At 25.4% G+C, this 14,294-nt stretch overlaps 1 protein-coding gene across 13 annotated transcripts in view; it reads right to left on the bottom strand.

Annotated features, from left to right (window-relative positions):
- Positions 1-6,902: 6,902 nt before the first annotated feature.
- Positions 6,903-14,294, bottom strand: part of LOC118068102 (homeotic protein spalt-major-like) — a 75,167-nt gene continuing 67,775 nt past the window's right edge. For 6 of the 13 annotated variants that reach the window (XM_035085282.1, XM_035085287.1, XM_035085283.1 and 3 more), the window contains 3 exons: positions 10,564-10,731; positions 8,679-8,720; positions 6,903-8,291 (listed from right to left, as the gene is read on the bottom strand). In XM_035085282.1, coding sequence (XP_034941173.1) covers positions 6,996-8,291; positions 8,679-8,720; positions 10,564-10,731 — 1,506 coding nt within the window. In that variant the 3' untranslated portion in view covers positions 6,903-6,995. The remainder of the gene's footprint in view (positions 8,292-8,678; positions 8,721-10,563; positions 10,732-14,294) is intronic. The other 7 variants (XM_035085286.1, XM_035085291.1, XM_035085295.1 and 4 more) reach the window with 4 other exon arrangements.

Below are 14,294 nucleotides of genomic sequence, written 5' to 3'. Positions count from 1 at the left end.
TAAATAATGAGTTTAATAATTGTGAATATAGCACATTATCAATTTTGTAGTGCAAGTTGATTTTTTTTTATCACAGATTTAATTTTTTTTTTTTTACATTTACCATAAAAATAATAATAATCGAATGATTGTTAGTGAAAGATATATATGTATAGATATATATATATATATTAGTAATAATAATAATAATAATAATAATAATAAAAATTGATATAGTGAATTACCGATTATTGAATTGATTATATGGAGATGGAAGAGGATTCAGTTATTTTTGATCAGACGAGTTTCAATATTAGGATTAGTTGAAGGATTAAAGCATTCCATGGTGTTTGTATTTTTAAGGTGTTTATTCAATTGATAAAAGACGTGCGGCAAATCCAGGCGAGGGCAAGCATGAAACAGAAATTGAAAAAAACAATCCTTTAACTCATTTAAAGTACATGCAATTTATGAAACATAATTGAATAAAAATATCACTATTTAACTGAAAAATAATCAACCAGTTAAAAGAATGATACACATCAGCTAAAAATTGTTTGAATAATTAACTTTGTTGGAGATTGTTGATAGCTGTTATGCACTCATATAAATATATAATTCAAAAAATAGTTGATAAAATCATTTTGACGTTCACTTTCAATAGAAATAAATTGAAAAAGGTATTTTTTTTGTTTTTAACAGTGCTTGTAAAATAATTTTAATTGTTAGTTATCATGAAACTTATTTCAATGACAATGTTATAAAAAGGCAAATTAGTATACACAAATAAGTATTGAATAGAATTAGAAAATAAATTATTCCATGCTCGTGCAAAAATGAAATAAAATTTAAAAAATACTATTTTATAGGTGATAAATAACACAACATAATTTTTAACAAAAAAAAAAAAAAACCATCCAAAAATGTATATATTTATGTTGAAAAAAAAATGAAAAAAAAAAAAACAGCAAATTCACTCGTTACTCGCTCACTTGGATATTTTGAAAGTAGCATAAGGTGATCTACACTTGATTCCGGGTGGAATCTCACTTTCGATTGTCCAGTCAGCATCCGATGTACCTTTAAAAGCCTGGATGCGGTAAAGCTGCAACAACTTACTTGCTATGCAGAGCTTACAATTGAAGAAAAAGAAATACTGTGCATTTAAACAAACATTGGATAGACTTATTGAGGCCATATAGCGATTAAATACATATTCTTTCTTTCGCCAACAATAGTTTACTTTACTACGCGAATTTTATATTAAACTAATGCGATTAATATAATACATTATAATAAAATGACGATTTAAGCGCAATGAAAGTTTTACGAATAAAGTAATGATGCACGTAACATATTTTTCGTGCATTAATTACTGTTGCACAATATATTTTTAAGCTAATTCAAAGGTTAAGGAAAATTTTGGTACCACCGTTGTTATTTTTTTTTTTTTTTTAATTTCTTTCAGTTTTTGATCTATCAAACTTTGTAACTATTTTTTATCATCTATTTTTTATTTTATTCCTTTGATTTTTTTTTTTCCGCTAATTGTGCTCCTATTATTACTTTATGATATTTTTCGTACTAGATTCGATTTCTCGTGTATTATAAAGTTTCGCATTTGAAGCGCTGAAAAGCTTTTGAATAGGACGCTAGGAGTGCAGGAGTTTTAGTGCACAATCACCAGCGAACTTGAAAGTTCGAGTAAGTTTACTTGAGCTTTGTCGGTGGTACTCGTGATACTAAAAGCAACTAATTATTATAGAGTAGAAAAGAGACTTTGTGCTTGAATTGATAATGAATTGTGATGCACAAATTTCACTAATTTTTCATTAATTCCAAAGAATACAGTCATCATTGTGAGAGTATTATTTAAAATTTTCCATTTACATTGATTAATAATTCATTCAATTGTACACTGAGAAAAAAATTCACTGTGAATAAGTAATTTTTTTCTTTCAAATGGTAGTGTTTTTTTTTAAATGCACTTAAAATGTTTTAAAATGATGTCACCAACTTGATTAGCATTTTAGTCATTCTTTAAACACATTTAAGTGCATTGAAATAAAACCCTACCATTTGCAGTGCAGAAAATTATTACTTTCTGCACTACGGAAAGTAATAATTTTCTGCACTGCATCATAATCTTAAACCAAACATCAAAATACATTTCATTAAATCCAATAAAATATTTTATTGCAAATATTTCCAATTTTTTTTGTTGAATAAATCAAGATTTTTTTGTGTTGCAAAAATTTTTTTCTCTGTGTACACTATCCAGAGTTTTTTTAAAATAATTATTTACTCTTGATAAATAATTTCTCATTAAATTACTTTATCTCTAAATTTTAGTAAAAAAAAAACACCGCTCTTTTTCAATTATTACTTTACCAAAAATGAAACTTAATAACACATTTATTTGTTATTATAACAATAGTAACAGAAATGAGAGTTTTAATAATCTCAGTCTTAACTTAAAAACAAGCATCAAAGTCTTATATTGCATTATTGTAAATTTTTTATGACAGGATTTTAAGGAAGCAGGAAGCGACAAGGTTATAAAAGGCAATAGCAATAGACGCAGTATTGATTACACGAGTATAATAATAAAAATAAACATTACAGAAATACACATATTTAGCTGTCAAGTATTTTTGTCATTAAATAGATAAATAGATGAAATAAGATAAAGCATTAATAAAACAAATATTCATGCAACTTTCAAGCATTATTATTACAAATATCGACTGATCCTGATGATGACGAAATTTCTACGAGCGTGCATGCGCAATAACACGTTCGACTGATAAAATTTCCTTTATACGTAACAGTCCATTACAATGATAAAACACTTTAATATCTTCTTAAATTATTTTTCGTATAATTATTTTCATCTTTTTTCATCTTAAAATAATTCATTAAATCACCTTTCAATTTTTTATTCAACTAAATAATAGGAATATAATTATGACGAACGCGTTAAAATTGCATTTGCATTCCCGACATCATGCGCAAATAGCGCATTTCGACAAATATATGTACTATACATAATGCGTGAATAAGTGTAAATGTTTATCCAATAATTTACATGAAGAATTGAAGACGGTACAGTAAATATCAATATATAGTACCTGAAGGTATAATACGTTATTATATTGTAAAACGATTGGTTTATATATTTATATATATATTTATTTCCTTATTTCTGTTATTATTTATTTATATTCGTATTACTAAATTGTTTATATATATATATATGTATGAATATATATATATATATATATATACGTCGGAATAATGTGGGTTAATTTTTCGTTGCATCTGAGTCATATGCAACAATAATATTGCGTAATAAGTTTATGCCTCGAGAATTGAAGATTTTCATTTCGGTAATCTAGAATCGCATGGTATTATGTTTATGACAATGTGTCGTGAATTACAAGTGCAGAGGAAGGCACTTTCGCTGTATTTTAATAAATTAGGGTCCAAGATCCTTGCCAAAGACAATTAACTAATTTTATAATTAATATAATTAATTTAATAAAAAGAAATAAAATATTTTCTATTATTATTAAAACTTTAATTTTGACAAGAATTTTTTCTAAAAATTTTTTTATCTAATTTATAATTAATTATTTTATTAATATAATTTTGCTAATTTGTTTTATATATAAATTAATTAAATTGTTCAGATCTTGGACTGTCATTTATATCAGCTTATCTATAAATAAGTTTTGGCTGTTGAAAATTTTACCAAATAACATTTGAAAAATCTTTTATTATTTTCATTTATCAAATATTCTTTCTATCCATATGATGGATGAAAGTAAAATATTTTAAGAAAAATTTTAATAATTCTATAATTATTATTCGTATGACGATATTGAAAATATTCTTGTGGTATTTATCATTCAGCCACTTTTAATAAGCTTTCACAAATCTGTTTTTTTTTTTGAAAGACTACTTTTTCTACATACATATTTTTATCGCCATTCTATAAGAAATTTTTTATTTTGTGTGCTTACGATTACATAGTAAAATCTATACTATCACAATGGACGGCCTTAGTACAAACCTTATCAAGAAAAAAAATGGTTCCTTTTATTATTTTTTTTTTTATTTTTAAAAAATATTTTTAAAAAAATTCTTATCAAAAACCTTCTTAATTATTTATTAGTTTTTCGGTGATAATTTAGTTAAATAGTTGGTGTAAAGTCATTTATTGTATTCATTTAAAACTGACAATAAGTTAAAGATGAATTTATAGTGGAAGACTTTAGACATGCCTTCAAATAAGGACATGTTCCATCATAAACGTATGAATATAAAAAAATAATATTTATTAGCTATTTAATTAGCAATGTCAATTCATTTTGTGCAAATAAAATTGACTTTATTTTCAAGTTGGGGAAGCCATTTTTAGTCTTGTGCTGAACCGAAACATTAAAAAAGGAATAAGAATAGACACAAGGTTTCTTTTCCATTCAATTTTTAATAAAAAAGATAATAAAAATAATATAAAAAAAATAAAATAAGTCTATTGATATTTAAAATATTAAAAAAAGTCTGTTAAATTAAATTAAAAAAGTGTAAGGTAACAAAGTGAATAAAATATTTAATTAATCTTATTAAAATTATGATTCCATCATTATTCCTTTAAAGAGTTTCGATTAAGATTTTTATGACCGTCTTGGATCTACTTTATACGATCGTACAATATTTACTGATATCTTCTACATACAATAAACATTATTTATTATAATTATCTGATGAGTACACATCACCTCTAATAATGGCTACGTTAATTTTTTTATTTTCTTGTAAATAAAACTCTAGAGAGGAAAAGATAATTTTCTAGATAACTTTGTGATTAATTATCTCAATTGTTAAGAAAGATAAAAAATAATGTTATTTATAATTTTGAATACAGAATGCCTAATAACATTAAATTGTTTTTATTATTTTATTCTATTTATTCATTTATTTTTTGAGAAATAATTTAATAGATAAATATTTGTCTCTAGAATTTTATCTATGTAATCCAATTTTAGCATAAATTTTTTTTAAATTTTCTCTCATGCGTTAATGGTAGCTTACTGTGTGTTTTAAACTACTTAAACCTTATTATATAAACATAATTTTCATTTTTACTATAACGCATGGAGTTTATTTACAAGTACCTATAGAACTTTTTTGTTATCACTTTTGTTAATTATATATATATATATATGTATATACTTTATCTATTGATTTTTATTTTTCCAATAATATATATCTACTTTATATATTCTCTTTATATTTTAATTTAAAAAGTATTCAAATCGCTGGCAAAATTATTTTCAAAACTACCTAACAAAGCACAGATGTACATGCGTATAGATGAAACGTATGAGTAGATTTTTTATTTTAATATCTGTTTCGGTATTTTACCATTTAAAATATTTTCTTTTGCATGCAATTGTTGTTTTTTTTAAATATATTTTAGAAATATTCATTATTGAAGTAATACATATTAACTAACAAAAATACAATATGTTTATGATTTTATCTACCTTCTCTTATTTGTTAAATGTTTATCTTATGTAAGATTCACAAATTATTATTCTTATTTTGTTTTTTATTCATTGTATATTAAAAACATTAAAAGTTTCAATATAATTCCTTTGTTTGATAGGCAGTAATTCTGACTTTCCTCTTATTTTTTCACCTCGATCTTTCTCGAAATATCTCTTTCAGTCATTCATGATCAATATTAATTATTTTAAAAATTTATTTTCTATTCAAAAATAAAATGAATTATTATTTCGACGCTCATGAAAATGCAATACTCTCCCAAATTAAAATATTCTTTGCTTCATAAGCATTCATAGAAAATAAACTAGTAAACTTGAATATAACAAACAACGATTAGAATAATAATAATAATAATAATAATTGGATGGATAAATAAATAATGAAGAAAAAATAAGAATTTTTTTTTTTTGATTAATAATAAATATAACTTATTACATCATTACAACATCAACAAGTATGATTGAAAAAGTTTAAAATTTTATTTTTGACATGCTAATTAGTTACTACATAGTACGATTTTTCAATTAATAAAAATTACTATTATAAAGAAAATTTTACAAAAAAAAATTCTATATTATTATCTATAAAATAACATAATGATTTTCACTAGAGTAAAAGTTAAAATATTGAAATAATAAGTGGTTTTTTATTTACCGATTAAAGTTTGTAAAATTCATAATATATTGATAAATTTCTTACTATCCATATAACAATTCTTAAACAGTAATAGTTATTTATCGATAAGTAACATGAAAATGACAATAAAGTCTTTATTTAAATTTAATAATATGTACTTGAACTGAAGTGTATCACACAATAATAAAAATTGTGAGTATCTGTTATTTATTATTTTAATGACATTTTAATTAAAATGATCAATAGCAATTAGTATGTTCGAGCTAAATTATTTGATTAATATTGAATAAATAAGGCACTGTTCGCTGACAATGTCTGACTAGAAAAGAAACTGTAATTTTGAAAAATTAATGTTAATATTGAGGTTTCATATTAATTTAATAATAAATATTATTTCTGTATTTTAATTTTGAAACAAATTTCAAATCAAATCACACGAAAATATTTCATTTTCAATTAAATATAAATTTCGTCACAATTGATTAAAAAAAAAAAAGAACTAATTTAAAAAATAGTTCAAAAATACAAAATTATTATTATATAATATATTAACAAAATTAATATCTTGTATTTTTAAAATTTTTGACATTTAAAAACAATAAATAATTTTTTTGTAAATTGTATAATTAATATTCGTTTAATGTAAAAATTGAATGAAAATATTTTTTTGTAATTTTTTTTACGTTTTACTAAGTGATTAAAATAAAATGGCATGCATGCATTTTTGTTTTTTTTTTGTTTTAATAGAAACAAGTAATTATTTATTAATTAGCCCTAGCTAAGAGTTGATAAATTATTTTCCCTATTTATGTAGTTTTCATTTTTTTATAAGGCTGCATAATGACACCAGTGCTAACAGGGATAGCAACTTGTGGCTGTGTGGCTATCGTTGCTTGATTAGCAGTTTGTAATTGAGGTATTCCTGGTACGCCAGGGGTAACACCAGACATTCCAGCGACACCATGAATAGCCGCTGCTGCTGCCATACCCGGAAGCATTGCATATGGATTCTGCATATAGGGATTCGTTGCTTGTTGGATGGTTGTGGCATTTTGCATGCCAGATAAAGAAGCTTGTACATATGGTGAAGGCAAGATTGTATGTTGTCTAATCAGTGAATAAGGATTGATTGTAGTCGTAGCACTAGGAGGTCTTGGATAATGAAGTAAACTAGCAGGTAGAGTAGAAGCTAAAGCAGTACCTGCTGGAATACCTGCAAGTCCAGGAGGAAGCATTTGCCTTGGAGCATTGCTTGATGCAGCAGCAGCAGCGGCAGCCGCAGCAACAGCAGCTGCACTTTGAGGACTCATTGATAAAGCTTGTTTATTTAAAGTAACACCAGTATAATTCAATGCAGATAAAGGATTTATTCCATATTGTTGTGATGTTTGTGATAATTTAATAGCTTTAGCATAATTTTTCTGAGCAACCTCTTTAGCAAGAATTGCTGGATCCATTGATGCAAAACTTGGTGCCATCCCAAGCGTATTAAGGACATTTAGATTAGCCATATTGGCCATAGTATAGTTGGCCATTGAATTAACTTGATGCATATTTGCTATTGATGCCATTGATGACATATTGGCCATAGATGTCATATTTGCCATTGAACAGAGATTTGTAACATTAGGGACTGATGTGAGATTAGCCATAGAACTCATAGTTGCTGTAGAAACTGGATGAGCCGTTAATTGGCTTACCTGTGGTGAACTGGTATGATTTAATTCGGGAGAGTTATGAGCATTTTCAATTTCATGATTACTTAATATTTTTTTAGCGTCATTACTGCCTCCTCCATTACCACCACCTGAACTATTATTTGTAGGCGGTGGAGGTGGATTATTAGGATCAACTAGGATACCGTTAGTCTCAGTCGTTGTATTCACACTAGCTTGAGAGACTATTAAATTTTGGGTATTTGTAACTGTTTGATTAGAGGTTTGAGGAAGGGATGGTGTTCCAGCGTACTCACATGACACAGGCACAAAAGGCTGCGGCAACTGCATTAATTGTTGATAGGTTGTTGCACCAGTTGCCTGATAAACTGGCATACCAGACTTGTCTCCAGCTGGACGTTTATAAGGTACCATTCCCGGAAAGGCCTGAAATCATTTAAAAATATCAACATTAAATTACTTTGTAAATTAAATATTTATTATCTTAACCACCCGTTAATTTAGTTGAGAAACATATCACGCATCACTGCTGCCTCTATCTTTCGCTCATATTATTTATCCAATTTAAGCTTTTAATTTGTTTCTTTTTTTTTACCCCAGCAAAGTCATTATTAGTATTGATACATTAAGGTATTATTACCAAAATAAAATATCTAAATAATCATACTAATAATGATATTATTAATGTTAATGCGCCGGTTGTTAAAGAAAAGGGATATTAATAAACAACATCAATTTTTATTCATCTAGATGATGATCTGAGTTGGCGCGAATTGAATACGGAGGTGTTATATTTTATTATTCTTCACTTACAAAATTTTCGTAGTAGAACGATCCAAACGATTTTGAATCCATCTGTAACAAAGATAGGATAGGTTTCAACTATTTTCGAGGATAAGGTGCAATACGAATTTTATCATTCGTTTAATATTTATTTTTAGGAACCGAAAGAAGAGGAATAATGGGTCTACTAGTGCATAAAACTTGTGCCGATGACGCAGCAGCTTGTGAAGACATATTCCCAAGAAATCACGTTACGTTGATCTGCCTTAACTGTGAAATTCACTCTAGCACGTAATAATAATGTGATGGTATGTATTTTTACGTCATTATTGTTTTATTGTATATAGATTTATATGTATATATATACGTATACTTTTGTATGTCTCTTATACATATATATGTACATATAAAAAATTTGTAACTCACGCCGATAACAAAAGTGCCAACGAAGCCGATATTTCTTCGAGCGATTTTTTAATAATACGATATGATAAAAGAAACATAAATATAATATTACTCATTGCACGTATGAAAAAGTTTAATTGTAAAATAAAATAATTAAACAAATAATTGTAGCTGTTAACACTAATTAAAAAGCGAAATAAAAAATTTATGAATCACAAATTAGAATGAAGACTCATGGAATTGATGATAATAAAAATGATGATAAATAAACGATAATATTAATAGATTATGATTAATGGTAATTTAAATTTAATTTAATATGCACAGCAAGAAAAAACTATTAAAATAGAGTAATCAACAGTTGTTAATAAATGCGAAAGCTTGAAAGCCAATTATCATAATCTTGGGAATTTTTATTTTTATATCACTGTGTTGGAGATGAATTTTGAATAATTACTTCTTTTTTTTTTAATGTTTTTTGCTAATTAATATTTTGATACACTGAAAAACATCTATAGTTGTAGGAATTATCTAAAGTATTGTTATAGATGAATCGCTAGATAGCTACAACAGCGCCATCTACAACGCTCCAGAGTGACTAGTGGCGTACATAACCTCATCTCTGATCATAACATTCTAATATTAACGTCATTTGATTAAAATATTATTTATTATTGTGAAAATATTCACTGCTAAAATTGTTTAATTTAATTAGGCTAATTTCTAATTAATATTTGAAATAGCTACGAAGAGTATCTTTCCAAAACAACTATTTTAGATAGCGTCACTCAATTATCTAGATAGCCCCCTACAACTATCTAATGAGATAATTAATCTAAGAAGTACAATAATGTTTCTACAACAATAAATTTTTTTCAGTGTAGTAAATTTATCAATTTTACAATTTTATAAAAGCTTAGATTGTAAAAACTATGATATTTAAATGAGTTATTATGTTTCTAACATCAAAAAAAAAATTTTAACAAGAAAATAATTTAACACTCATAAATACAACATGAAGCTTTAAAAGCTCTAAATAAATTTCATTACGCAATACAATAACGATGCTAAATAAATCTTATATTTTAAATAAAAGAAAGTATTTGAATTATTTTAAAAGTTTCTTTTTTCTTCAAATTAATTGAATTGAAAAATAAATGAAATCAGTTGAATCAGAACCAATCATGCTTCTCAATAATTTATCTTAGAATATTTTGAAAATTGACATTACGAAATGATGAGTAGTTGTTAGAGACGAGAGACAGAAGAGCTAGAGCTCTAAGCACGCAGTGTATTTACAATGCCATTATCTAAAATATATTTTCAACTTAAAAGTAGACTATGAGTACCGAGCAATAAATAAATTGACTTGAACAATAGAAATGCATTAATGTAAAAAATGTATAAATAAAACATAACCTCTAAAAAGCTACATTTAAAATCAATATAATAATTTCTCGATACTCATTTGAAATAAAGGAAAGTGTAGATCATGCAAAAGCCGTGGTACCATTAGCAGATCATCATTGGTGTCACGCATCCGCTTCTTCCCGAGCTCAATGCTTGCTGCCATACTCGCGTTCTGGAGTCCTCCAGGTACTGCTGATGTTGGTACACCTGACACACCGCCAGCGATTGCACCAATTCCGGGCACACTCCCGGTCGACAACTGTCCGGTCTGGATTATCCAAGATTATTTTGTATATTTTTTCCATTTCCATTGATTCCGAAGTCATCAAAATTTGTTTTGTTTTTGGTTTTTTTTTTTTTTTATTTAATTTAATATTTGATGTTATTTTAGGTGCAGCCATTGTATTGTAGCATTTATTTGGTTCATAATGTGATGAGCGGTGATTGGTCAGTCGTGCGTTTGAGATAATTTTCGTCGGCAGTTTTCACAGGCATTAATTGGCAGGTAGCGAAGCGTACGAAGATTTTGTTTCAGCAAGCATGAAGCATCGTCAGCAAGAGGGCAAGATAAAAATCAAAAAAAAGAAAAAAGAATAAGTTGAGGCTTTTAGGCAGAAAATATAGTTGTCGTTAACCGATTTTTTTTTTTTTTTCTTCAAATACTTAATAATAATTACATATAATACGTGGTTTTGATATTGAAATAAATTAATCAATAACATATGAGAATGAGAATAATCGTAATAATAATAATAATCAAACTAGAATATATATATATTATAAAAAAAAATTATCATTTTGCAATAAAAGCTCGATGATCATCGACATTCGTGGCAATGGAAAAAACTTATTTTTCATGTCTACCATTTCCTCTGTGAATAATTTAAAGAAAAATCTATCACTTATTTAGATAAATACATCTAATAAATCAATTTGATTTAAAATATAATTTTTTAAATTATTAATATTGATAATAAATAGTTTAAAAAATCATGAAAAATATTAATAACTCATCAAATTAAATGTATAAATAATATAAATGATAATCGATGGTGATATTGTTCATCCCATTATATATCTGAAATAAATTATCATATTGTAGTATGAATATATGTAATCAGCAAATTATTGTGTTGAGTTTTGAATCTCCATTAATTGCAGCATCTAATAATATTTGTATTAGTTTGTTTTTTTTTGTTTTTTTTTTTTGGTTATAGTGAGTTATTGTTAGTAATAAATATAAACTATTTGAATAAATTTTTTGTAATGGAGAATTAATTGATGAATAAATATAATTATAATATCTAAGTAATTTATATGATATCATACAGCTTTTCATGGATCCTGAAAATGAAATAAATTAATATGACGTTAATTTCTCTTGAGCATGTTTTTAAAATAATTTGTTTTATGTCATTGTCATTCAACTATTTAGTATCTAATTACGTCGTTTGTATTACTGTTGCTAAAAATTTTTATGTTGTATGTTGAATTAAAATTTCAATGGTACTGAAATATGTATAAATATATATATAATTTATTTATATATATATTTTTTTTAAAAATAAGATAAATATCAAGTCTACTAAATAATGTTTGGTGTTGATGTCAATAATAAAAATATATTTAATGGATTTGTTTAAAAATAACTATACTTTACGCGTAATTGAAATCCAATTATGTAATTCTCCAACACTTAAGAGTGCATTGTTGTGGAAAATATAAATATTCTTAGCTATTCATTAGGAGTATATTTTTTTAATGGCAATAAAATATTATACACTGATAAGAGAGATTTGTAATGGTGAAGGATGCTTCTTTACTGTTAAAAAATATTTTTTAATAGTTAGTAAATCTTCTTAACAATTAAGAAACATAATGTAACCAATACAATCCATATTTTATTATGGATTATATGATTTTTTTAATATAATGATATAATATTAAAATGAAGTTAGGATTTGGTTCCATTTTATGCATATTTCGTTTATAATACAAGATAAGGCCAATAAGGCAAAATAAATTATTTTTTAACAATCATAAATCTCTTCTATCAGTGTACCAAGCAAGTAATGAACAAAAAAAAAAATATTGTCCACGGTGATTATTTTTCAACTTTTATGCACTCTTGAGTTGTTAAAAACCATCCATAGAAAATGAGACTTCCCTGCCAACAAGCTGGTCTGCCAGAATCCGTTTGTAATTTCTTCTTATTTGTTCCGATGTGATGATGTTGTCATCTGTGTTGATCTGGCTGAAACTATGTTTTATCTTCCGGTTGTCAAGATCGAATAGAGAATTAATTGTTGAAAATCAGAGTAAATAAACATTAAAAAAAGGAATTAAAAAAAAATAAAGATTAAATACCGAGTTTCAAAAATGGTAGAAAATTAATTAAATTTCATTTAAAATAAATTTTTTTAACAAATATTTAAAATAACTCATAATTAAATCATATCACATGATTTTTTTTGTAATTAGAAATGTAAGTAATCAATTTAATTAAATAAATGATTTTACCCGTTTGAATGTGGTATTTGATAAGAATAAAATAAGTTAAAAATAATAGTATAGAATAAAAAATAATATCAAAGCTATTTTAGACTGTCAAGATGTTTTGAAAATGTGTAACAACACCGATTGATCAAATTTGATATTTTTACTGTTAAATCCACAATCGTATTTTTTTAAAATCAATTAATGATTTATTTAGTCTTTCTTTAAGATAATTTTGAAATATGTGTAGGCGTTTGTTTTTTCTTTTTTTAAATTTTGAGCAGCAAACAGCAGCGGGGTTGATAGCCAGGATTCGTGCAGCACAGCTTGTCAGCAAGGTTGTGTTTCAGATGTGTCATTCATGGTAATTTAACTACATTTATTTACAATTTCATATTGTTTGTCATTTTCACTTTATTTCAATAACAATTATTTTTTCTAATCCTCATTCTTTTAAAATAAAATTAAATTTTGATTATATCAATTGATAAATAATATTACCAATAAGATATTTAGACTTAATGAATTTTTATTTTGTGAAAATAAGTGAAAATGAAACGGTTGAATTATAACAGTAAAGTAATAATTTATTATAATCTAAATAATCAAACAGGTGATTGGTGTATTTATGCAACTAGGTATTTTGCACCTGGATAACTGCGAGAGGCTGCTAGAAAGACAGAAATAGAAATAGAAATAGTGGTATTTGTGATAACAGAGAGATAATTTTCGGGTTTTCTATCTACTCACTACATACTACTTTCATGACTAAACGTTAAACAAAAAAGACATCAGATGAACATACACTAAAGCAACAAACTAGAATATATCGAGATATGAGACTCTGTCAATTTTTATTTCATCACTAATTCTTTTTATCATCCATTTTATTCAATTCGATTAATTTTATTTTCAATTTAATTATCATTATAATTCTCGTATCTTGATCAAATTCGTTAACGTAACCACTGTATATCATTTTTGATCATCTTAAGTATTAATGATCAATATTTTTTATTAATATCTCTTGTAATATTAATTTTTATTTTTTTAATATAGATAAATATTTAATTTCTTATAATGGATGGGCAAATCTTATTAAAAAACACATAACATACTGAGTATTGATAAAATGCGACACAGTGGTTGAAGCTTTTTTATGCAAAATTTAGCAAATTAGGAAAGGATGAAAAGAAAAATAAAATAGATTTAATATAATATAATATAAATAATCAGAAATTAAGAAAAAATTTTTTAATTTTCATTAGAAATTTAATAAAAAAATTTTATTTTAAAGAAAAAAAAAAAATTAATATTTCAAATATTCATTATTAC

This window comes from Chelonus insularis, unplaced genomic scaffold (assembly GCF_013357705.1).
Source record: "Chelonus insularis isolate UGA/USDA-ARS -01 unplaced genomic scaffold, ASM1335770v1 contig_399_pilon, whole genome shotgun sequence".
NCBI classification, from domain to species: Eukaryota; Metazoa; Arthropoda; class Insecta; order Hymenoptera; family Braconidae; genus Chelonus; species Chelonus insularis.
Note: the sequence above shows the minus strand (reverse complement) of the source record. Positions and strands in the feature narration are given on the sequence as shown.